Source organism: Chiloscyllium plagiosum, unplaced genomic scaffold (genome assembly GCF_037043375.1).
Source record: "Chiloscyllium plagiosum isolate Xiang-an unplaced genomic scaffold, Cpla_swu_hap1 HiC_scaffold_6, whole genome shotgun sequence".
Classification (NCBI taxonomy): Eukaryota; Metazoa; Chordata; class Chondrichthyes; order Orectolobiformes; family Hemiscylliidae; genus Chiloscyllium; species Chiloscyllium plagiosum.
This window is the reverse complement of record NW_028270144.1, coordinates 117,755,073-117,781,103: the sequence shown is the minus strand read 5'-3', so window position 1 is coordinate 117,781,103 and position 26,031 is coordinate 117,755,073. Positions and strand designations below refer to the sequence as shown.

Below are 26,031 nucleotides of genomic sequence, written 5' to 3'. Positions count from 1 at the left end.
CTACAAATGGCAATAGTTGCTGGATTTGTTGTTAATTTAAATCTGAGAGAAATACATTTTTGTTAAGCAAAGATATTAAAGAATAAGGGCCAAAGATATACTTATGGGATTTGACCACACGTCAGTGGTCATAATGTCATTGAGTCATAGAGTTATCGAGCTGTACAGCACAGAAGCAAACCCTTTGGTTCAACTCATCCATGCCGACAAGATATCCTAAATCAACCGAGTCCCAATTGCCAGCATTTGGCCCATATTCCTCCAAACCTTTCCTATTCATATACACCTACAGGTGTCTTTTAAAAGTTGTAATTGTACCAGCGTGCACCACTTCCTCTGGCAGCTCATTCCATATATGCACCACCCTCTGTATGAAAACGTTGCGCCTTAGGTCCCTTTTAAATCTTCGCATTCTCACCTTAAACTTATGCCTTGTCGCTTTGGACCATGTCCCGCACCCTGGGGAAATGATAGTGGCTATTCATCCTATCCATGCCCCTCATGATTTTATAAACCTCTATAAAGTCACCCCTTCTCCTCCAAAGATCTGACACTCCAGGGAAAATAGCCCCAGCCAATTTAGTCTCTCCCTATAGCTCCATCCCTGCAAGCCTGGCAACATTCTTGTAAGTCTTTTCTAGACCCTTTCAAGTTTCACAACATCTTTCCTATAGGAGGGAGACCAGAATTGAGCACAGTGTTCCAAAAGTGGCCCAACCAATGTCCTGCTCAGCCACAGCGTGACCTCCCGACTCTTGTACTCAATGCACTGACCAATCAAGCCAAGCATACCAAATGCCTTCTTCACTATCCTGTCAAGGAACAATGAACCTGTACTCCAAAGTCTCTTTGTTCAGCAACACTCCCCAGGATCTTACCAGTAAGTGTAGAAGTCCTGCCCTGATTTGCCTTTCCAAAATGCAGTACTTCACATTTATCTAAGTTCAACTCCATTTGCCACTCCTCAGCCCATTGGCTCATCTGGTCAAGGTCCTATTGTACTCTGAGGTAACGTCCTTTGCTGTCTACTACTCCTCCAATATTGGTGTCACCTGCAAACTTACTAATCATACCTCCTGTGTTCACATCAAAATCAATTATATAAATGACAAAAAGCAGCGGACCCAGCACTGATCCTTGTGACACATCACTGGTTTCAGGCCTCCAGTATGAAAAGCAATCCTGCACCACTACCCTCTGTCTTCTACCTTTGAGCCAGTTCTGTATCCAATTGACTATTTGTTTCTGTATTCCATGCGATCTAACCTTGCTAACAAGTCTTTGAATAGCAGAACTGGCTCAAGGGGCTGAAAGGCCTACTCCTCTTTCTGTGTTCCCCGACCCAATATCTCCTTTTCTGATTCAGTGTCACATTTTGTTTTAAAATGCTCGTGCAGAAAGGCTTGAAACATTTCATTATGTTAAAGACAAATATCAGTTGTTGTTGAATAATTAAAGATATACAATCATGCCTCTGTCATCTCTTCCCTTGATTATTCTAAAATTATTGGATGTAATCCATTCAGACCAGAGGCTTTATTCTCAATGAATTTCAGTAGCTTACCGTATCTATTAGTTTCCTCTATTTTAATAGCAGTTTTATCAATTCTAATCTCGTGTTCTGATGTCACATCCACCTGGTCTGTTTCCCTAATAAATATTGAAGCAAACTAATTCTTTAACATTCCTGCTGTTGCACTTTCATTGCCTGTGATTTTATCTTGTGTATTACCTGATGTTGATATTGCCATCCCAAATGTCATTATTTATGTAGTGACAGTCATAGAGTTGTACAGCACGAAAACAGACTCTTCAGCCAACTTGTCCATGCTGACAAGATATCTTAAATAAATCTAGTCCCATTTGCCAGCATTTGTCAATATCCCCCTAAACCCTTCCTATTTATATACCCATCTATTAAATGTGCAATTGTACCAGCCTCCACCGGTTCCTCTGGCAGCTCATTCCATACACGCACCACCCTCTGCATGAAAAAGTTGACCCTTAGGTCCCTTATAAATCTTTCCCCTCTCACATTAAACCTATGCCCCCTAATTTCCCCTACCCTGGGATAAAGATTTTGGTTATTCTCCTTATTCATTTTCCTCATAACTTATAAAAACCTCTACAAAGTAAACAATTGGGGTCCCAGCATGGAGCCCCATGGCACCCAACTTGTCACTGCCTGCCACTCTGAACAGGACCTGTTTATTCCAACTCTCTGCTTCCTGTCTGCCAACCAGTTCTCTATCCATGCCAATACCTTACCTCCAATATCATGAGCTTTAATTTTCCTTGCTAATCTCTTGTCTGGAAACTTGTCAAAAGCCTTTCAAAAGTCCAGATGTTTCTCCCTTGTCCACTCTACTGATTACATCCTCAAAAAATTCCAGATGATTTGTCAAGCATGATTTCCCTTTAGACGAAAGTGAGGACTGCAGATGCTGGATGTCAGTCAAGATTAGAGTGGTGCTGGAAAAGCACAGCGGGTCAGGCAGCATCCGAGGAGCAGGAACATCGACATTTTGCGCATAAAGCCCTTCATCATGATTCCTCTTTAGTGAATCCACGCTAACTAGGACCAATCCTGTCACCGCTTTCCAAATGCTCAGTTATTACATCCTTTACATTGCAAAACCAGGAAGGCAGGTTATTATCTGAATGATGGTGGTTTAGGAAAAGTTGAGGTGTAATGAGACTTGGGTGTCATGGTGGAACAGTTACTGAAGGTTGGCATGCAGGTGCAGCAGGCAGTGAGGAAAGCTTATGGCATGCTGGCCTTCAGAGTGAGAGGATTGGAGCAGAGATGTCTTGCTGCAGTTATACAGGGCCTTGGTAAGGCCACACCTTGAGTATTGTGTGCAGTTTTGGTCTCCTAGTCTGAAGAAGGACATTCTTGCTATTGAGGGAGTCCAGCAATGATTTACCTGACTGATTTCCCCAGATGGCAGGGCTGACATATGGGGAAAGACTGGATTGATTGGGTTCGTATTCCCTAGAATTTAGAAGAATGAGGGGACATCTCATAAAAACGTCTAAGATTGTGGTGGGATTGGATAGGCTAGATGTGGGAAGAATGTTACTGATTTGGGGAAGTCCAGAATTAGGGGTCAGAGTCTCAGAATAAGGAGTAAGCCATTCAGGACTGAGATGAGGAAAAAATTCTTCATTCAGGGAGTTGTGAACCTATGGAATTCACTCCCACAGGAAGCTGTTGGAGCCAGTATGTTGGATATATTCAAGAGGGAGCTGGATATTGCCGCTGTGGCTAAAGGGATCAAGGGGTATGGAGAGAAAGCGAAAAAGGTTTACTGACATTGCATAATCAGCCATGATCATATTGAACTGTGGTGTAGGCTTGAAGTGTCCAATGGCCTACTCCTGCTCCTATTTTCTATATTTCTCTGTCATCCTGCAACCTCTGACACACCAATGAAAATAGCCCCAGCCTAGCCTGCCTCTCCTTATGGCTCAAATCTTCAGCCCTGGCAGCATCCTTGTGAATCTTTTCTGAACCCTTTCAAGTTTCACAACACCTTTCCTATAGCAGGGAGATCAGAATTGAAGGCAGTGTTCCAAAAGTGGCTTAATCAATGTCCTGTACATCACATCCCAACTCCTATACTCAATGCACTGACCAATAAAGGTACTTGTAGAATACTTTTAAAATTTTGTGTTTTGTTCCTTCACAATTTTATTTCATGAATTTATTTTTGTGTCTTGAAGGATGATAGGAAAGGTGATTGTATAATGGTTAATAGTTTAATTAATTAATAATTAATACTTTAATATTAAATTAATAATCCAGAACTCAACGGAATTGGGGATCACGGGATTGAAACCACAATAGCAGATGGTGCAAGTTGCATTAAAGAATAGTCTGGAATTGAAAAACTCGTCTTAAAAAGAGCCTTGTTCACTAATGTCCTTAAGGGAAGAAAACCCATTCTTGACGGCAGGCATGAAACTCCAGACCCACAACAATATGGTTGACCCTTAACAATCAGGGATGGGCAATAAATACTGGCCGAGCCAGTGATGTTCACACCCTGTAAACAAATTTGAAAAAAGGCTAAGGCATTGGAAAGTTGGTCACAGGTGGTATCTGTGTTCACTGGCTTGGAGGGCCAGCCTTTGATGCTCACCTTTAACTTATAAAATTACATTCATAAAAGCAAAGGTCAACTGTGGGACCAAAATGAAAAATACATGCATAAATGCAAAGTGTTATGCAATACTCTCACAAAGTGGATCAAATTGATCAGAAGAAGAGATCATCATCGCAAAATAACTGACAGCTGCTCTGAAAAGCTGAGAATATTAATCTGTGGAGAGAGAAATAGAATTGATGGACCGAAGCTTCCAATGAATCTCAATCACAGTTGCCTTGCCACTCTGCTTTGTTTGCTCCTCTGCCCCAGAGGCTCCCTGTTTCTGTTCTAATTTGGACTCCCTTACAAGCACGGAGCATACCTGTTCCGCAAACCTTTAAGCTCAGTGTAGGATCAACCCTGGAGGACAATGCATGCCCTTGTTTTACCACAGTAACTGCTATTATGTAAATATTGTGATCAGGCTGCCATCTCTACCACAGCACTGAAATAATCTGAACCAAAGTGGTCAATGATACTGGTATCATGTGTCGTTTCTTTGCTTACCTCCTTATCCTCTCTCAACAGAGCTGAGCTTGCCATTGTTGCTTCAGTGCCTAGGTCAATACCAAGTGTTTCTTTTCATTCCTTTCTTGGGATATTTTTAGTGGTCTGATACTACTGCATGGCTCGCAGGGGGCACTTAAGTGTCAGCCGCATTTCTGTGGGTCGGGAGTCAAATGCAGGCCAGACCTGGAAGAGACGGCAGTTTTTATTCTCTAAAGGACATTGCTGAACAAGTTGTTTGAGAGCAATCAATGTGGTAATCATTAGAATTTTAATTCCAGCTATTATTCAATTCAAATTTCACCATCTGCTGTGATGTCATTTGAATACAGAACATCTTCTGGGTCTCTGGATTTCTGGTCAAGTGCCAATACCATCCAAACATTGCCTCCCTCTGTCTGGTGAACTTCCTTCACCCTTCACCTGTACCTTCTGCTATCTAGGCTCAGGAAGTTCCTCTGTTACATAGAAACAGAAGAAGGCCATTTAGGTCCTTCCTAAAGAAGGGCTTATGCCCGAAACGTCGATTCTCCTGTTCCTTGGATGCTGCCTGACCTGCTGCGCTTTTCCAGCAACACATTTTCAGCTCTGATCTCCAGCATCTGCAGTCCTCACTTTCTCCTCCATTTAGGTCCTTGAGTCAGCTGCATGTTATAAAGGGATCATGCTAATCTACAACCAACTCCATAACCTTCACCATCTCTCTCTCTTTGTTCCTTTGATCACACCTTAAAATCCATCTCTTGAACAAGCTATTAAAGAAATCTTTCTTTTAAATCTCTGATAATATTTTTGTGAGTTGTCTTGGGGTACTTTAATATGTTAAATGTAATATGTAAACACAATTGTCATGGCAAGCTAAAGTTGTCAAACAGCCATCTCCCAGGGAGTCTCATCTTATTTCATTCTAAACTTTTCATGTCCTAATGTCAAATTAAAGCTTCTTTTTTAGTGCTGGCAGGAAAAAATTACATGTCATACACTTCTGTTATTGAGGCTAAACAGTTCGATGGTGGCCTATGATCGTTCTCACGGTCCCCATTCAGCGATATAAAATTTATTCTTAGTATGTCTCAAGAGCATAAGATTAACACAGCAGCAAAAATGCAGAGAAATGTGTGACACCACTGCATATGATAGAAACCTACGCTCAGTGAGGAAGACAGCATTTAGGAGGAGAGATCAAGATCTTGATGAGAGATCTGATCAAGGACATTTTCAAGGTGCAAAAGGAGTTAAGAAATGTCAATCAGGGAGAAGAGTGTTAATGTATTCAAAGGCCAGATGGTAAAGTAGGGAACCAGATGCCAATCCTTTTACACAGCAATTATTATTATAAATTTTATTGAATACCAGATTTATGTACAGAATGCAGCATTATGTATGTCAGCCTTCTCCCGTGAGGAGAAAGTGAGAACTGCAGATGCTAGAGAGTTAGAGTCAAAAAGTGTGGTGCTGAAAAAGCACAGCAGGTAGTATTCGAGAAGCAGGAGAGTCAATGTGTTCGGCATATGCCCTTCATCAGAAATGGGCTCCCCAAGGAGGCAAAACAAGGGTTGACAATAGGCTGATTAGCCAAACATCTAGTGTCAGAATCAATTATTAAGGAAGTAATAGGAGTACATTTGGAAAATCATAATTTAATCAAGCAGAATTTTCATGACATCATGAAAGGGAGGTCATGTCTGACTAATTTATTGCAGCTTTTCAAGGAAATCACAACCGGTGTGAGTAGAGGGGAACCTACAGATATGTCTATTTGGACTTCCAGTTGGCTTTCAGCAAGGTACATCACAAATGATCGTCATAAAATAAGAGCCCATGGTGTTGGAGGTAGTACATCTGCATGGATAGAGAATTGACTAATTGGCAGGAATCAGAGAGTAGGGTGAGGAGGTTTCTTTTTCAGGATGGTGAGCTGTGACCAATGGGTTCCTCAGGGATCAGTGCTCAGTGTTAGGACCACAACTGTTTGCTGTATATATTAATGACTTGGAGGGAGGAAGGAAGTGAATATAGTGTTGCCAAATTTGCAAATTATATAAAAATAGATGGAAAGGTAGATTGCAGAAGGGATACAAACAGTTTATAGAGAGATATCGATAGATTAAGCAAGGGGGTAAAAAGTTGGAAATGGAGTATGATTTGGGAAAATAGGGAATAGTTCATTTTGGAAGGGAGAACAAAAGAACAGAGTATTATTTAGATGGAGAAAAACAACAGAAATCAGCAATACAAAAGGACTTGGGAGTATTTATAGAGTCATAGAGATATACAGCATGGAAACCCTTCGGTCCAATCATTTCATGCCAAACATAATCATAAACTAAACAAGTTCCACTTGCCTACTCCTGGCCCATACTCCTTCAAACCATTTCTATTCATATACTTATCTAAGTGTTTTTCAAACGTTGTAACCATGCCCAAATCTACCACTTCCTCAGAATGGTCAGAGAACCATCTTCTGTGTAAAAGAATTGCTGCTCATGTCTTTTTAAAATATCTCTCCTCTCACCTTAAAAATGCAACTCCTAGTCTTGAAATCCCCACACTAGGGAAAAGATACCTATCATTAACCCTATATATACCCCTCATGATTTTATAAACCCTCAACTTCCTACTTTCCAATGAAAAATGTCCCAGCCTGTCCAGCCTTTCTTTATAACTCCAACCTTCCATACCTGGCAACATCCTGGTAAGTCTCTTCTGAACCCTCTTCAGCTTAATAATATCTTTCCTAGAAACCTACAAAGCCAACACACAGGTGCAGCAGGTAATCAGAAAGGCTGATGGAATGTTGGCCCTTATTTCAAGGGTTGGAGTAGAAGTGCTGGGAAGTCTAACTCCAAACTATACAAAGTGCTGGTAGACCACATCTGGAGTACTGTGAGCACTTTGGGCTGCCCTTATTGCAGAAAAATACAATTTAATTGAAGGCACATCAGTGAAGGTTCAGTAGGATGATCCCGGTAAGGAGAAATTGTCTTATGAGCAAAGTCTAAACAGGTTGGAATACAACATATAGGAGTTTAGAAAAATGAGCAGCGATTTCTTGAAACATATAGAATTCTTAAGGAGCTTGATAGGGTAAGTGCTGTGAGAATGTTTCTCCTCCTAAGAGAGCCCAGGCCCAGAAAGCATAGTTTCAGAATGAAAGGGCACCAATTTAAAACTTGGATAAGGAGGAATTTCTTTTCACAGAAGGTTGTGAGTATTTTGAACACTTTATCACAGATACCAGCCTCAATGGGGCCACATGCCTGCTCCTGTTCCTAATCCCTATGTCTAATGAAACACCATTTATCACAGAAGTCTCTCAATATATGTGCAGGAGATATTTTCTAACAAATTGTGCAGACATGTTGTGACATCCGTGGAACAGGTGAAACTTGAGCTCAGGCCTCCTGGCTCAGAAGTAGAAACTGTACCGCTGTGCCACGGGAGTCGCTATTTGTGCTCAAGATTTGTGCTAACGGAACAACAGTTATAGAGTCATAGAGATGTACAGCATATATACCCTGTATGAAAAAGCCCTTTGAGCTATGTTGTGCAATAGTATTTTGATATAGCATGCTCCTTTTCCCTCCATTTTAGATATTTTTAATCAACTTGTTCAGGGGTGTTAGGACACACCTCTGGAGCAGATGAGTCTTGAATCCAGGCTTCCTGGAACAGAGGAGAGGACTCTACCACTGCACCACAAGAGCCCATAATATGTGCTCAACACATGCTATGACACACTACTGGTGGAGGCAAGACCTGAATCCAAGCCTTCTGGCCTTGAGATAGGGGCACTATCACTGTGCCACAAAACCCATAGAAAATATGCTCAAGAATCAATCAGTACACTTCATCCGAATATCCTTAACTGTAGCAATACAGTGAAAATACAGTTGACAAAGAGATCAAGGAATGCAGTTCTAAGAGATGAAGGATCTGCTGTAATGGTTTGATGAAAGGAGGAGATGTACAACATTTTTGTATTATAAGAAACTGGCCATAGTTGTTCAACCATTTAATCAATGGGAGGATTGTTGGTGTGATGTCAGTGCTATTCCACAGAGTTGGAATTTATTGAGAACAGCTTCAGATAAGCATCCTCCACCCCATTGACACCAATTGGTTATCTCACTCAGAGATATGACTACAGCAGAATATAGTCAAATATTACCACAATGGGGTGGTGGGTTGAGGAGGCACCTGATCAAATCTTCAACTCTCCACAACATCACTCATAAACATCTTCCCTCCACTCATTTCTCCATCCTTAAAATGTTTTTAATCATAGTCCTTGGAATTTATCCAGAATTCCCCCTTCATCTAAAGGATTTCAAGGTGGTCAATCATCGCTTCTTGAGAGGTTGGACACAGATAACATGCACATCCAATCCTTCCTGCTGGGAAAACCCTATAAAGTAAAGTAACACGCAAACAAATGAACATAAAAGTACTGATGCAAAGCAACACACTCGGAAGTATTGAGTCAATACTTCAAGTTATAGAGTCACAGAGATGTACAGCGTGGAAACAGACCCTTCGGTTCAACCTGTCCATGCCGACCAGATATCCCAACCCAATCTAGACCCACCTGCCAGCACCCGGCCCATATCCCTCCAAACCCTTCCTATTCATATACCCATCCAAATGCCCCTTCACAATTTCACCCTCTGCGTGAAAAGATTGCCCCTTAGGTCTCTTTTATATCTTCCCCCCCCCCCTCACCCTGTGCCACCGTGGGCGGCACGGTGGCACAGTGGTTAGCACTGCTGCCTCACAGCGCCAGAGACCCGGGTTCAATTCCCGCCTCAGGCGACTGACTGTGTGGAGTTTGCACATTTTCCGCGTGTCTGCGTGGGTTTCCTCCGGGTGCTCCGGTTTCCTCCCACAGTCCAAAGATGTGCAGGTCAAGTGAATTGGCCATACTAAATTGCCCGTAGTGTTAGGTAAGGGGTGGGTGTAGGGGTGTGGGTGGGTTGCGCTTCGGCGGGTCGGTGTGGACTTGTTGGGCCGAAGGGCCTGTTTCCACACTGTAAAGTAATCTAATCTATGCCCTCTAGTTCTGGACTCCCCGATCCCAGGGAAAAGACTTTGTCTATTTATCTTATCCATGCCCCTCATAATTTTGTAAACCTCTATAAGGTCACCCCTCAGCCTCCGATGCTCCAGGGAAAACAGCCCCAGCCTGTTCAGCCTCTCCCTGTAACTCAAATCCTCCAACCCTGGCAACATCCTTGAGAAAGATACAATGCTGTATGGAAACAGCAGAGCAGTGGGATTTGTTTTGGATTGTTCTCACAAAGATTTAGTAAATATATGGTGAGCCATATGGACTCCATCTGAGTTCTAAGCATCTTTGGTTTTATAGCTGTAAAATATGACTTTTATTCTCACTGAAATTCCCGCCTCAGGCAACTGTCTGTGTGGAGTTTGCACATTCTCCCCGTGTCTGCGTGGGTTTCCTCCGGGTGCTCTGGTTTCCTCCCACAGTCCAAAAAATGTGCAGGTTAGGTGAATTGGCCATGCTAAATTGCCCGTAGTGTTAAATGTAGGGGAAGGGGAATGGGAATGGGTATGGGTGGGTGCGCTTCGGCGGGTCGGTGTGGACTTGTTGGGCCGAAGACACTGTAAGTAATCTAATCTAATCTGAAATGTGTGACAAATTATGACCTACTTGTGGAATTATTTCATGGGTGTCCATAGTTCATCCTTAATTCTAACTTTTCAGGAAAACTTGCCTGGAAAGAACTTGGCTTTGCTGAGCTAATAACCTTTTCTCGTATGTGGAATGTCCCACTACGTATCTTGTATTGAGGATGGGGTGCATAAAAATATGCAGCAACAGAAGTTCCTTGAACCTCATTTGCAAGGTGCAACCACCTAAGCATTCCACTCTCCGTGGGGCGGCACGGTAGCACAGTGGTTAGCACTGCTGCTTCACAGCGCCAGAGACCCGGGTTCAATTCCCGCCTCAGGCGACTCTCTGTGTGGAGTTTGCACATTCTCCCTGTGTCTGCGTGGGTTTCCTCCGGGTGCTCCGGTTTCCTCCCACAATCCAAAAATGTGCAGGGGTTAGGTGAATTGGCCATGCTAAATTGCCCGTAGTGTTAGGTGAAGGGGTAAATGTAGGAGAATGGGTCTGGGTGGGTTACGCTTCGGCGGGTCGGTGTGGACTTGTTGGGCCGAAGGGCCTGTTTCCACACTGTAAGTAATCTAATCTAATCTAAAAATCTAATCTAATCTAACTCTCATTGTGATGTTGCAAAGTTCAACTTAGGGCAGGTTTCCAGACAGACTGGTTAATCGTGACCAACTCTAATTGCAAAGCTGAAACCCCAACATGCTGTAAACATTTTATGATGCTTTCTTCTCATTGAAGTGAGGAATTTAATTTTTATCCATCGGATAAGAGTAACCCTGACAAGGAATTTATTGCTGCTCCCTACTTGTAACTGAGAAAGTGGCAGTGTGCTGAATTCTTGAACTCAATATTCACAATGCTGGATCCAGGATTTTCGATTCAGCTATGGTGAGGGAACAGTTTTGCTCCCCTTTCCTAAAGAAAAATATATTGGCAATGGAGGCAGTCCAGAGAAGATTCATCAAGTTGATCCTGGTGCAGAGGGAGTTTCTTACAAGGAGAGATTGAGTAGGTTAGGCCTGTAGGAACATATGACATAATCTCAGCGTAAGTTTATGTCCACTCAAGATGGAGATGAGGAGGATTTTTTTATTGCAAAAGGTAGTGATTCTACAGAATTCTTTATCACAGAGAGATATCAAGACTTGTTACTAAGTATACTCAAAGCTGAGATAGATAGATAGTTAATTGGTAAGGGAATTAAGGGTTATAAGGGAAAAGGCAAGAAAATGGAGTGGAGGATGATCATGAATTAATTGGTGGAGAAGACTCAATGGTTTGAATGGCCTATTTCATTTCTTATGTCTTAAGGTGCCTCCTGTACAAAAGTCTCTATCCTCTTTCTTCTGAAGAGAAAACCATCATTTTCTACATTATGTTCTCAGCTGATAGCAATACTGGACAAGTCAGACTCCAGAGTGAGAATTAGCTTGATTGACTATAACTTATATTTTTGGAATGTTGTTATGCTGTAGTCAATATTCACAAGAGGCTGTCAATATACATTTAACAAAAGAACAGCAAACACACAAAAGGAAAAACAATCACAAAACCTTTTCATTACAATGAGTTGAAACAATCTTATTACAAATATTAAAAACAAAGATTCAACCTTGTACCCTCAACAACAATGTCACGGATCATCAAACATCATTGAGGAGCCATCTTGTTTCCACTTTAAAGTTCTTTATTCAGTTGACATGGCTGGACATTTGTTTATTTCCAGCAAACCTCAACATTTATTTAATGCCACCTTCTTTATTTAATGTATCTTCCAGAGACCCTTAGACAAGCTGCTAACACAGCTCACTTATTACTAAACGTGGATTCCTTAAATTCCTCTTCCATAGCTTTCTGTTTCTTGCACTTTGTTTTACAAACATTAACTTACTCAGGACTTCTTTTTAGTCCAAACTGCTTTGGAGATTGCTAAACCTACAGCTGCTTTGCTGCCCTATATCTGCAATCTCTAACACATACTTGCAAGCTTCCCGATCTTCTGAATACTTTGCTTTTTATAAAAGAAGTAGTTTCTGTGTCTGTGTCTTTAAGACATCTTGTTGCTAGGCACCAACCCAATTTTTATTCATCCCTCTGGCTTTCATTCTCTAAAGCACTGAACTATTCACATCGAGAATGTTTCTAATCTTATTTAAGTACATTTTTCCAAACACTCAGGTATCAATTAGAATTCAAAAATCAAATGACTTCCTTCACTACTTAACCCTCACAACATATGGTGCAAATTAAACATAAATAAGTTTATCCACTTTAGAACCCAAATTTGTAAAGAATAATAATATCCTATGAATGTTCATCACAATCACCATTCTGTTCAGTTGCTAACACAAACACAGTTGACTCTGCTTCTCACAGAGCAGTAGCTGCAGTCTCTTCTCACATCAGTAATTCTTTTGTTTCTTTCTCATTTCTCTCTGTCTCTGTCTCCAAAGAGCAGTCATCTCTTTTTGTGGGACGTAATAAATCTCACTTGATTTGCTATAGGTATGGGTTCTGTTTCCCCCCCCATGACAAGTATCTGCTCACTTGGTTTGGATTACTAACATTCCTGCTGCGGCTCACTACCCCCTTCACAATTTCATTAGATCTTCTTTTCCTGTTCTTCCTCTTTTTCTTCCTCTGCAACTTCAGTGAGTTAAAAAAAACTTGATCTGATCTAATTCCCTGACAGTTTACCCAGTAAGGACATTAATCTGTGCTGATGGTGTATTGATGCATTATGCTTTGATATCATTTGCATCATTGTGGCTACAAATGCTTGAAATGGGGCTTGTCACACATTTGTTCATGAAAATATATGGCCCAACTTAAACTGAAGTTCAAAATGTGTGTGAAGTAGACACTTCCCCCTTGCTGGGAGACTTGATGCTATTCGTGAGCTGGTTATAGAGGAGGTTCATTATCCAGTTCTCAGACTGATAGCAGGGAGTCATGTCTGGTGAGGTAGAGGGTTGATCCCAAGGTGGGATTACAGATCTTTTTGTGCACGCCATCATTAAGCTAATTTATTTTTTCATTGAGGGTCCAGATGGAAGTCCTTGCTCTTTCTGATAAGCTTGAAAAATAATCTGAGTTTAAAGGACCTCAAAGCCTGGTACAAAGGGATGGAGTGTGTACAGAGTATCTGAAATATCACCATTTTAGTGTTGGAACCTAACTTGACTGTTATGACCTAACCTCAGGCATGGTTCTCTTTTTCCTTCTTTGTTTGTTCCAAATGGGAGGTCCCAGCTATAATGCGATGATGAGAAGGGATGAGAAGGGATGACTCCCCTTCTGTATTCACTCACCCTATCAGTTATTCACAATGTAGAGGGTTTAAAGAATCCCTCCAATCTGGATGCATTTCTCCCAGACCTAACTGAGCTTATGTTTTAAAAGGAGCCAATTTAACTAAGCTATCTTGAGTTAACAAAGAATAGCTTTCTTTTTATTATTTGCTAAACTTAAGAAGAATTATTAATGCAACACACAAACACATGGGCGAGAAAGAAGAGATGAATTCAGTAAAATAAATGTTTAAAAAAATACAGATCAATCACTGAATCTTTCAGCTGTTGCAGTTGAGGTAACTGGTAGCATTGACTTTGATGGTTGAACATCGACTTTGAAAGGTTTTGTATGCTGTTTGAAGTTACTTTGTCATTATTCCTTTTTTATTTGGTTTGCAGCACTAGGAGTGAGCACCAAGGGGATAACTTGCGGATAGCTTTTGGTCACTGCATTGAGTATACGAGTTGTGATGTCACGTTGCAGCTGTACAGAACATTGCTTGGACCACATTTGGAATACTGCATTCAATTCCAGTCTCCCTGCTGTAGGAAAAATATTTTTGAACTTGAAAGGGTGCAGAAAAGATTCACAAGGACATTGCTGGGCTTGAAGGGTTTGAGCCAAAGGGAGAGGCTGAATAAGCCGGGGCTATTTTCCCTGGAGCATGGGAAGCTAAGGGAAGACCTTATGGAGGTTTATAAAATCATGAGGGACATAGATGGGGGAATAGACAAGGTCATTGTCCTAGGGTAGGGGAGTCAAAAACTAGAGGGCAAAAGTTTTATATACGAGGGGTAAGATATAAAAAAGACCTCAGGGGTAACGTTTTCATGTAGAGTATGGTCCATGTATGGAATGAGCTGCCAGAGGAAGTCATGGAGGCTGGTACAATTACAATATTTAAAAGGCATCTGTATGGGTTTATAAACAGGAAGGGTTTAGAGGGATACTGGCCAAATGCTGGCAAATGGGATTAGATTAATTTAGAATATCTGGTTGGCATGAACGAGTGGGACCAAAGGGTCTGTTACCAAGACTCTATGACATTTGGATAGATGCATGAATAGGAAAGGTTTAAGAGAGATATGGGCCAAATTCAGGCAAGTGAGGGCAACTTAGTTTGTGAAACCTGGTCAGCATGGATGAGTTGAACCAAAGGGTCTATGCTTTATGATTCTATGACTCTCTGACTGTGACCCCCATAGCATGATAACTATTGAGTAAAGACTGGTACAAATCAATGTTCAGCTCCACCAGTATACTCTAGTAGAGGTGAAATTGACTTTTTAAACAACGTCTTTGTGTATTTGTCTAAAACACTGAATATCTCTGCAGGTTGGGTCATGATCAGCAGGGGTGTTGAGCAGGGGCGCATCAGCCTCTTGCTGTCTTTGTAGCCACAAGAGGTCACAGAACAGTCTGTTTGAAGCTTTTTGACACTTTTAGGTGTTACATCCCGATGATCACATATCAGAATATCTTTACACCTGCAGTTTGGACTCTGTTGCAGTCTTCTTTCAAAAAGTATAGAGTCATAGAGTCATAGAGATGTACAGCATGAAAACAGACCCTTCGGTCCAACCAGTCCACACTGACCAGATATCCCAACCTAATCTAGTCCCACGTGCCAGCACCCCGCCCATATCCCTCCAAACCAATCCTATTCATATACCCATCCATTTTGGAATTTAGGGCTAAAAGCACCAGTAGAATTTCAGGATTCTGATATATTATCATAATATTATTTTTGAGTACTAGTTTCAGACAGAACAGACTGAATGGAAGTTAACAAGCCCATCTGACAGCTATACAAGGCAGCTCTTGGGGTATCAATTAGATGGCTAAGATAAACTGTCATATCTCAAATAAAAGTTAATCAGATAAGAACAGAGACAGGGACAACTTTTTGGTTGCTCCATTACTTTGAAGTGTCATCCTCCTGTTAACTGTTTAATTATCCACCACCATTCAGGACTGCAGAACTGATTTGCTAGATGTGGGATCTCTGTCTATTGCATGCTGCTTTTGTTGTTTGTCATGCAAGTAGTCGTGTGTTGTATCTTCATCAGGTTGGCACCTCAGATTTAAGTCTGTCTGGCAGAGCCCTTGGCACACTTCCCCATAACACTATCAAGTCTGTTTTCAAACCTCTGTAGGAAGAACAACAAATGCTTTTCAAATATATGCAAGTAACAGAAGTCCCTCATCTCAGGAACCATTCCTGACATTTTATTCTGTGTCCTCTCCAATATCTTCACATCCCTTTTGAAGTGTGATCTCAGAATTTGACAGAAACCTGCAGTGGAAGCTGACCCAGCAATTTTTGTTTAAGATTAATTGCCGTTCCCTTGCAGTTGTGCTCTATGCCTCTATTTAGAGAACCTTGGTCCCAAATGCTCTATGCACTTGCTCAACCTGCCCTGTAGCTAAGTCTGAATTGTTGTTTAATATGGGAAGGTGGGTAACGAGGACATGAAAGATATACCAGGTAATAGTTTTGGAAATTGACTTTCAGGTCTTAAGTCTTCTTTGGAATTGAAGGAAATTTGAAGAGAATGAAGGAAATTAACAAACACCAGAGGATGCCAGTTGAAGTTTGGAAGTTCAGAATAAACATGGTAGTGAAATAGAACATTTTCTTCCAACAGTATGTAAGTCACTGGGCAAAACCACTGGAATGCAAATGGGTTCAAAAGTTGCTGAGATGTATATTTGGAAAGTAAAAGGATGGAAGGATATAATGAGAGGTTGTGTGGATGCACTTAATACATACAAAGATTATTTCCTTGCTTGATGTAATGCCTACATCTAATTGGTGAAATAACTAGAGCATATATTTGGACTGATATTGCTTTTGTGGAAATGGGCAGCATAATGAGATATACATTGGCCTTACCTTGAAAATGTAGTTTCAAATCAGCTTAGATTGATAGGATAAATGTTCTTTGCACTTGATGGTTATGAGGATCCTCTGTACAATGGGTTTTACACTGAGCAACCATATAAAACTGCATGGCAAAATATTTATACATCCTATACAGGGAAACCTGAATGTCAACCTTGATAGAAGTTTGTGCAATTTATGCAGTACTTTTGTATACAGTAAAAGGTTGGAAATATTTTATACAGTGATTGATTCTGTACAGTGAATAAAATACAAAGCATCTATGAAATAAATGTTACGTACAGACCTATGCAGAAATGGGTAATCCATAATCTAAAGATTTGCAGAGGGGTATATAATATGTGTAGATGCAATAATGTTCTCAGAGCATAATGTCCAATATTGCCCGGTGTCTTGCTCTCTCTCTCTCTCTCATACAATATTATAATTCTTGTGAATTGTCATGATGAGTACAATGCAGAAAGGTTTAGCAAATGCTTGAATGGGGACCTTGAAGGATACAAGACATGTAGAAAGGACAGATAGCTAGGAAAAGATGGAGGGGTGGCTCTGTCCAATAATAACAGCAAGAACAGCATTGGGAGGATAGCCTAAGTTCAGGATGTGGAAACAGTTTGAGTGGAGACGAGAAATAATAAAGGCAAGAAAATGTTTATGGAAATAATGTCCAGACAGAAGAGTAATAGGCAACTTGGTTGAAGCATATGAGATCCTGAGGGATTTTGACAAGATGGATGTGGAGAGAATGTTTCCTTTGATGGGACAATTTAGAATTAGAGGTGACTGCAGAAAAAAATCAGGGGCTTGTACATTGAAAACTGACATGAGGTGATTTTATTTCTCCGAGATGACCATGAGTCTTTGGAACATTCTTCCTGAAATGGTAGTAGAAGGAATATTTTAAATGCATCAGTAGGTGGTTTCTTGTTAAAGGAGTGGTCAAAAGTAGAGGGAAATGCAGATCTGAGATGGCGGTCAGAGCAGCCATGATCTTATTGAATGGCAGAGCAGGCTCACTGACAGATTGGTTTACCTCAAGCTCCTTGTTACTATGTTTTATTTCAGCGATACTATGCTATTCCTCTTGTTGTGTTTATGCACCATTTCTCACTCCAATGCCATGCAGGCACTGGAGTTCTAAGTGGTAGGAATTTGGGTGCAGCATTGTACAAGAATGTGCAGGCTACTCAAAGCCTGATGTGATCACTTCTTCTCTGGCTTGGAAATATGGTATAATTTAAAATAATTTGCCAACAACTTCTGATCATTGGTGAATGAAGTTTTAAGTTGATTGTTCACTGATATTTGATAGGCTGGTGTTCTTGAACCTGCCATGATTAGAAATCTGAAACTGTGCAGCATCAGCTAAAGGAAAATTGGGACCTCCATGAAATGGGCTCGTAACATCGTGTCTCATAGAATCATAGAATACCTACAGAATGAAAATAAGCCGGTTGGCCCAAACCCACCTTCCAAAGAGAATTCCACCTATTCCCCTATGCTATAACTCAACATTTCCCTGACTAATGCACCTAACCTATAGATCCATGAACACTATAAGCAATTTAGCATGGCCAATTAACCTGAACTGCACATCCCTGTGGGAGGAAACTGGAGCACCCTGAGGAAATCCACGCAGACATGGGGAGAATGTGCAAACTCCACACTCCTTAATTGAATTCTCATAAAGAGAGGCACAGGGCAGGGATATCATCAAAGCTTTCAGGATCTTGAGGGAAAGATAGTCGTGAGTCACAGACTGACATCAAAGAAAGAAGAGATCATGAGATGTAATGATTTAAAGTCTTTGTATCATGTAAAGGTGCTTCAGTGCTTCAAGGGGATCTGGGTGTCCTTGTGCAAGAATCACAGAAAACTATTATGCAGATACGGCAGATATTAAGGAAATCAAATGGAATTTTGGCATTAATTGCTAAAGAAGTGGAGGAAAAAAGTAAGGAGGCATTGCTGCAACTGTACAAGGCATTAGTGAGACCACAGCTGGTGTATAGCACACAATTTTGGTCCCTTTATATGAGGAGGGATGTAATTGCTTTGGAGGCCGTTTAGAACAGGTTCATGAGATTGATTCTGGAGATGAGGGGTTTATCTTATGAAGAAAAATTGAGCAATTTAGACCTATGCCCCTTGGAGTTTACAAAAATGAGATGAGATCTAATTGAGGTAAAAACGATACAAAAAAGGGGATTAACAATGCAGATATAGAAAGGATGTTTCTTCATTTGGAGAACTCTAGATTGAGAGGTCATACTTTTCAAATAAGGGCTAGCAGACTTAAAGCAGGATGAGAAATGACTTCTCTCAAAGGGTCTTGAATCTGTGGAATTCATTGCTCTGGACTGTGGTAGATGCTGGGACATTGAGTAAGTTTAAGGAAGAGATAGACTGATTATTAATTCGTAATGGGTTGAAGGGTTATGAAGAGCAGGCAGGAAAGTGCAGTTGAGGTTAAACTGAGATCAACTGTGATCGTGTTGAACAATGGAATAGGCTTGAGGAGCTGAATTGCCTGCTCCTGTTCTGTTTTCCAGCAACACATTTTCTGCTCCTGTTCTGAGTCCTTCTGTTCATCACTAATAATTATAATCTGAAGGAATGAAATTCTACACTGTTAAATGTTTAGTTACAAGGCCAGGATAGCTAAGATTTACCATACCTTTAAAATCCACTTCTAATATGCACAATCCCTAACTTGTTCCCTTATGTTTGCTCATAGAGTCATAATGATACAGAAGAAAGTAATCTGGCCCATTGGTCCATGGCGTCTCTTTATTGGGACAATCCTGTCAGTCTCAATCCCCTGTTTAATGGATATCTGTAAGTACAACAGGTTCCTGCCAATTTATGTGTATCAATGCTGTGTTTCTTGGTGGGATACTGGTGTGGTGTAGATTTTGGAGGATCAGAGCAACTTCCTGAATTTTGCTTTCAATTGTGTGGGTGTTGCCATCAGAAGTCATTGTCCAATTTTACTCTTTCGTAACAGTGAGCACGAAATGCCTCACTATTTTTATACTGCAAAATATGGGCAGATACACAATTTATGTGGGCGGCATGGTGGCTCAGTGGTTAGCACTGCTGCCTCACAGCATTAGGGACCCAGGTTCAATTCCAATCTCAAGCGACTGTCTGTGTGGGGTTCACACATTCTCCTCGTGTCTGCATAGGCTTCTTCTGGATGCTCCAGTTTCCTCCCACAATCCAAAGATGTGCAGGTTTGGTGAATTGGCCACACTAAATTGTCCATAGTGCTCAGGGGTGTGTACATTAGGTGCATTGTTAAGGGGTAAATGTAGGATAGGGAATGGGTCTGGGTGGGTTACTCTTTGGAGGTTCGGTGTGGACATGTTTGGCTGAAGGGCCTGTTTCCACACTGTAGGGATTCTATATAAAAATTCTATATGCAGGGATTCTTCTATATTATGTACTAATTGAAGAAGGATTAATCATTCACTTATAAGATAATATGTAATCTATGAATTTGTGCACTGAGATTATATGCAATCCTATGTATTGAAAATATATATACCATATATGCATTGAAACGAAAGCCTAATTGATCGCCTTTTCCAAAAGCTTTGCTATGCTAGTATCATAACTCGAAACATGTCACTTGAAAAGCCTGGAAAACAGTAAAGTAGCTGAGCTTAATGTAATAAATAACACATCATCAAAAGTTTGGACTTGTCCATTGAACACTACAATCTAAAAAAAGTTTAACTTTTCCTTTCTGTTTTGCCTTTCTCTATTCATCTCATCTTTCTTTCTTTCTCTCTCTCTATTTTATTTTCTGAATGAGAAAAGGCATTGAGTTAATTATTCCAATTTATGCACATGATCAGATTCTGTAAGTAGGTTCTGAATCGGTTAAAATCAGACACACAGTAAGGATTCTTCAATTTGATTTAGTTGAGACAAATGCAGTGTTATTTGGCCTAGTTCCCAAGTCTTGGGTCTCTTTTAGAAGTTGCTGTTCTCTTTCAGGTTTTAAAATTACTCTAGGTTCCAGGTGCAAAAACCAGTAGGAGGTCTGTGTATAAGTGTAGGTGAAATAACCAGCTCCTGGTGAACGGGCTTCTTTTTTCCCTTAAGTGGAGCTACAACCTGTTCAGAGTTTCAGTGATAGTTATAACTTCTCATTTCTGGTATCACCTTTATGCATTTGTTTTTTATATCTGTTCAAATACGTTTATTTCCTTTGAATAAAGATGCGGAAGAGCTGGTGTTGGAATGGGATGGACAAAGCTAAACATCACACAACACCAGGTTATAGTCCAACAGGTTTATTTGGAAACATTAGCTTTCACAGCACTGCTCCTTCATCAGGTAGTTGATGAAGGAGCAGTACTCTGAAAGCTGGTGCTTCCAAATAAACCTGTTGGACTATAACCTGGTGTTGTGTGACTTTTAACCTTGTCCTTTTAATATAATAGAGACAGGACAATGCACAGCACCCCATGTGTGGTCTAACCAAAGTTCAACACATTAATATCATTACCCTGCATTTTAATTCTATTCCTCTTGAAATGAATCCCCTCCTCCACATAAAGATATATCCAGCTGATGTCCAAGGTGGATGTAAAAGATCCCTCAGCACTATTTCAAAGAACAGCAGAAATGTTTTTTTCCAGTGTCCTGACCAATATTTTAAATAAATGTTGCAAAAATAGGTGATCAAGCCAATGCAGATTAGCATGTTTTGTGGGAGCTTGTGCCTTGATTGACTGTCATATTCCCTACATTTTGCAAACTCAAAGACTGGTCCAGCCCACAGAACTACAAAGTGCTCAGATCCCAAATCTACATCAGGCAAATCAAACCTGGGCAGTTAGTACTAATGTGATCAGCATTGGCGCTTGATCAGGCAACTACACTCCTCAACAGTCTGAGTTGCTGTGGCAAGGTGCACGTTGAGTTTTATGCAGCAGTGTAGAGCTGGCAGAGGTTCGATTTCTCTTTATATCTTCGTGCTGGCCAATAAACTCTCCCACTTTCACTGCTTGCAGTTAGCATATTGGGGGGAGGATGTGAGGCTTGATTTACAAACTACTTTGAAGAGATTGAGAATGCATCTTCCTTCATTGAGACTCAAATTCAGAGAGTGTGAGTCAGATTCTGGGATTACACCATTGCACCACTCCCTGTAACAGTTAAAAATCACACACCATGTTGTAGTGTTGACGAAGGAGCAGCGCTTTGAAAGCTTGTACTTTCAAATAAACCTGTTGGACTATAACCTGGTGTTGTGTGATTTTTAACTTTGTACACCCCAGTCCAACACCGGCACATCCACATCATCCCTACATGTTTTCAAGCTTCAACAGTGCTTCATTGGCTGTAAAGCACTTTGGGTCCTCTTGTAAAGCCAATGCAAGTTTTAAAAAAAAGTCACATCTGACTTGAAATGTTGACTCTGCTTTCCTCTCCACAGATGTGCCAGACCTGCTGAATTTCTCCAGTATTCTGTTTGTACTTCAGATCTGCAGCACCCACAACACTTTACTTTTATTTATGCAATTCTTAAAGAATGTGTACATACACACACAACACAGAGTGCAGGCACTGCTCACTGTGTGCTGGGGGTTTGAGCTGTGCTGCAGGAGGTGTTGGGGGACTGTAAGTGTGGCGGAACGCCTGTGCGGGGCGGTGTGTGCCCGGTTGGGGGACGGTTCTTTGCGCTGGACCCTGCCGCCGTCACCGAGCCGCTGTCATGTCGCCCGTCTCCTCCTTCCTGTGGACCTACGCCGTGGGGGTGAAGGTGCTGCTCTCCCAGCTGCTCGGACGCAGCTTCTCGCTGCCAGGTTAGAGAGACCGCGTCGGACAGGTGCCGGGGTTGTGTCCCCCCCCCCCCCCCCCCCCGGGGCCGAGATTAAAACAATAACAATATTTGGCAATGTCTGTTTCCCGGGAAATTCAGATTCACTGTCCCAGCTCCCTCCCTGCCCACACTCTCACTCACTCTCTTCTTCAATCCCTTCATCAGTCCACACTTCACTCCCTCCGTCCCCCTCTCCATCTCTCCCACACACACAGTTCAACAAATATATAGACAAATGAACAATCTCTGTATTCCACCTCTATCTCTCCATGTATCTGTCTTTCTACATTCTACCTGTCATTCTGTATGTTTACCCATCTGTGTATTCCGTAGAATCCCTACAGTATGGAAGCAGGGCATTCGGCCCTTCAGGTCCACACCAACTCTCCGAAGAAATGTCCCATCCAGACTTAGTCCCCTACCCTACCCTACCCCTGTAACCCTGTCTTTCCCCCCATGGTCAACCAATCTAACCTGCACATCCCTGGACATTATAGGTGATTCAGTATGGCCCATCCATCTAACCTGCATATCTTTGGACTGTGGCAAACCCATGCAGACACAGGGAGAATGTGCAAACTCCACACAGTCACCCAAGGGTGGAATTGAACCTGGGTCACTGATGCTGTGAAGCAGCAGTGCTGATCACTGTCATTTCCGCATGTTCTATCTATATCACTGCATTGATTTAACTGTGTATGTTCCATTTGTATCACTGCATTCATTTAACTTTCCGTATGTTCCATCTGTATCACTGAGTTCATTTAACGTTCTGCGTGTTCCATCTATATCACTATTCATTTAATCACTTCAGTATGTTCTATCTATTCACTGCATTCATTTCACTTTCTGCAAGTTCCATTTGTACAATGCATTCATTCACAGTTTCTGTATATTCCATCTATACCACTGCATTCATGCAACTGATTTTGTATGTTCCATCTGCATCACTGCATTCATTTAACTCTTTCTGTTTGTTCCATCTATATCACTGCATTCATTTAACTCTTTCTATTTGTTCCATCTATATCACCATTATAGAGTCATAGAGCGAGAAGGATGGGTCAGCAAATTTGCAGACGACACACAGGTTGGAGGTGTCGTTGACAGTATAGAGGGCTGTTATAGGCTGCAGCGGGACATTGACAGTGTGCAGAGATGGGCTGAGAGGTGGTAGATGGAGTTCAACCTAGATAAATGCGAGGTGATGCATTTTGGAAGGTCAAATTTGAAAGCTGAGTACAGGATTAAGGATAGGATTCTTGGTAGTGTGGAGGAACAGAGGGATCTTGGGGTGCAGGTGCATAGATCCCTTAAAATGGCCACCCAAGTGGACAGGGTTATTAAGAAAGCATATGGTGTTTTGGCTTTCATTAATGGGGGATTGAGTTTAAGAGTCGTGAGATCTTGTTGCAGCTCTATAAAGCATTGGTTAGACTGCACTTGGAATACTGTGTCCAGTTCTGGTCGCCCTATTATAGAAAAGATGTGCATGCTTTGGAGAGAGTTCAGAGGAGGTTTACCAGGATGCTGCCTGGACTGGAGGGCTTATCTTATGAAGAGAGGTTGACTGACCTCAGACTTTTTTCATTGGAGAAAAGGAGGAGGAGATGGGACCTAATTGAGGTATACAAGATAATGAGAGGCATAGATAGAGTCGATGGGCAGAAATGACTAAAATGAGGGGTCATAGTTTTAAGCTGGTTGGAGGAAAGTATAGAGGGGATGTCAGAGGTGGGTTCTTTACACAGAGAGTTGTGAGAGCATGGAATGCGTTGCCAGCAGCAGTTGTGGAAGCAAGGTCATTGGGGACATTTAAGAGACTACTGGACATGCATATGGTCACAGAAATTTGAGGGTGCATACATGAGGATCAGTGGTCGGCACAACATCGTGGGCTGAAGGGCCTGTTCTGTGCTGTACTGTTCTATGTTCTATACAACATGGAAACAGACTGTTTAGTCCAACTTGTCCATGCTGACCGTGACATCCCTATTTGTCCTAGTCCCATTTTCCTGATGACACTCTAAAGTCTTCCTATTCATATACCCATCCAGTTACCTTTTAAATGTTGTAATTGAATGAATGATTTATTGTTGTCACATGTACCAAGACACAGAGTATTGTTTTGCGTATTCTCCAGGCAGATCGTACCACACAAAATGCATCGGGGTAGCAGAATAAAGTGCAGTGTACAGTGTTACAGCCGCAGAGAAGGTGCAGAGAGAGAGAGATCAGAATTAACATTTGGATCCAAGATAAAGTTGCACATTGGATCCAAAATTAACAGAGCCAGGAATCAGATGGTAATGCTGGAGATATGTTTCCAGTGGGGTTCCACGAGTCTCAACGCTGGGGCCCTTGCTGTTTGTGGTGTACATTAATCGTTTAGACTTAAATGTAGGGAATATGATCAAGATGTTTGCAGATGACCTGGAAATCATTAGGGTATTAAATAGTGAGGAGATGAGGTTCACTAGAATGATTTCTGACATGGCCAAGCAGAGGCTGATAGCTAAATTCGGTACCCATAGGGAGGGCCTCAATCGGGACCTTGGGTTCATGTCACATTACAGGTGATCACCATTGCACTACACACACACAGATATTCCTACACACACACACACACACACACAGATATTCGTACACACACACACTCTCACATACACACGGACACAGGTACACACAGACACCCACACACACTCTTATAGATACACACACTCCCACACTCCCACATGCATCCCCTCACAGACTTAAGACACTTTGCACTCACTACACACACACACACACACACTCACAACACCCACCCCAGACAGACAGACACACACACACACACACACAGACAAAGACCCACATGCACACGTATATTTTGTGTGGTGAATTTGTACTTGCAGAGTTACATTGCACTTTGCTCAAAAACTGCATACATTCATGTAGAACGGAGCAGGCTGGAGGGCGTGAATTGCCTATGCCTGCTCCTCGGTCTTATGAATACCTGTAAATAGCAGGGGGATATCATTGTACTTGTCAGCTTGGCAGAGCAGTAACATATGGAACTCAACCTGGAATCGTGTGAGGTAATTAACAAGGGATTCCATTGTGAATGTTAGGACTCAGGACCCTGGAGAGTGCTGAAGATCAGAGACCTTGGTAAGCATATCTGAAAGTAGCAGGATAGGCAAATATGGTGGTTAAGAGGGCAATGCAGATACTTTACAGAAGAGCAAAGCACTGCAAATGTTAGAAGTTTGAAGCAAAAATAGAAATTGCTGGAGAAACTCAGCAGGTCTAGCATCAAATGAGCTGAAAAAAAGGTGAAATGATAGCCCTGCTTTCTCTACACAGATGCTGCCAGACAGTTTTTCCAGCATGGATTTAAGTTGAGATAGAAGGCTAAGATGATTGTCTAGAACTCGCTGCCTGAAAGTGTCATGGAGTCAGAAACTCTTGTAACATTGAAGCATTTTTAATTAGATTAGATTAGATTACATTACAGTGGAAACAGGCCCTTCCGCCCAACAAGTCCACACCGACCCGCCGAAGCGCAACCCTACATTTACCCCTTACCTAACACTAGGGGCAATTTAGCATGGCCAATCCACCTCACCTGCACATCTTTGGACTGTGGGAGGAAACCGGAGCACCCAGAGGAAACACACGCAGATACGGGGAGAACATGCAAACTCCACACAGTCAG

The 26,031-nt window shown here is 41.6% G+C and overlaps 2 protein-coding genes across 7 annotated transcripts in view; both read left to right on the top strand.

Annotated features, from left to right (window-relative positions):
• LOC122550920 (E3 SUMO-protein ligase ZBED1-like) overlaps positions 1-26,031 on the top strand; it is an 82,048-nt gene that overhangs the window by 25,110 nt on the left and 30,907 nt on the right. The window contains exon 3 of one of the 4 annotated variants that reach the window (XM_043692374.2): positions 19,233-19,333. The exons of 1 other annotated variant lie outside the window; for it this stretch is intronic. The gene's annotated coding sequence lies outside the window, so the exon portion shown is untranslated. Of the gene's footprint in view, positions 1-16,127; positions 16,242-19,232; positions 19,334-22,200; positions 22,318-26,031 lie in introns of those variants that run through there. 2 more of the 4 variants (XM_087988394.1, XM_043692371.2) reach the window with 2 other exon arrangements.
• The window catches only part of dhrsx (dehydrogenase/reductase (SDR family) X-linked), a 293,611-nt gene continuing 289,770 nt past the window's right edge, over positions 22,191-26,031 (top strand). For 2 of the 3 annotated variants that reach the window (XM_043692383.2, XM_043692379.2), the window contains exon 1: positions 22,191-22,317. In XM_043692383.2, the coding sequence (XP_043548318.1) occupies positions 22,227-22,317 (91 nt within the window). In that variant the 5' untranslated portion in view covers positions 22,191-22,226. The remainder of the gene's footprint in view (positions 22,318-26,031) is intronic. The other variant, XM_043692380.2, reaches the window with a different exon arrangement.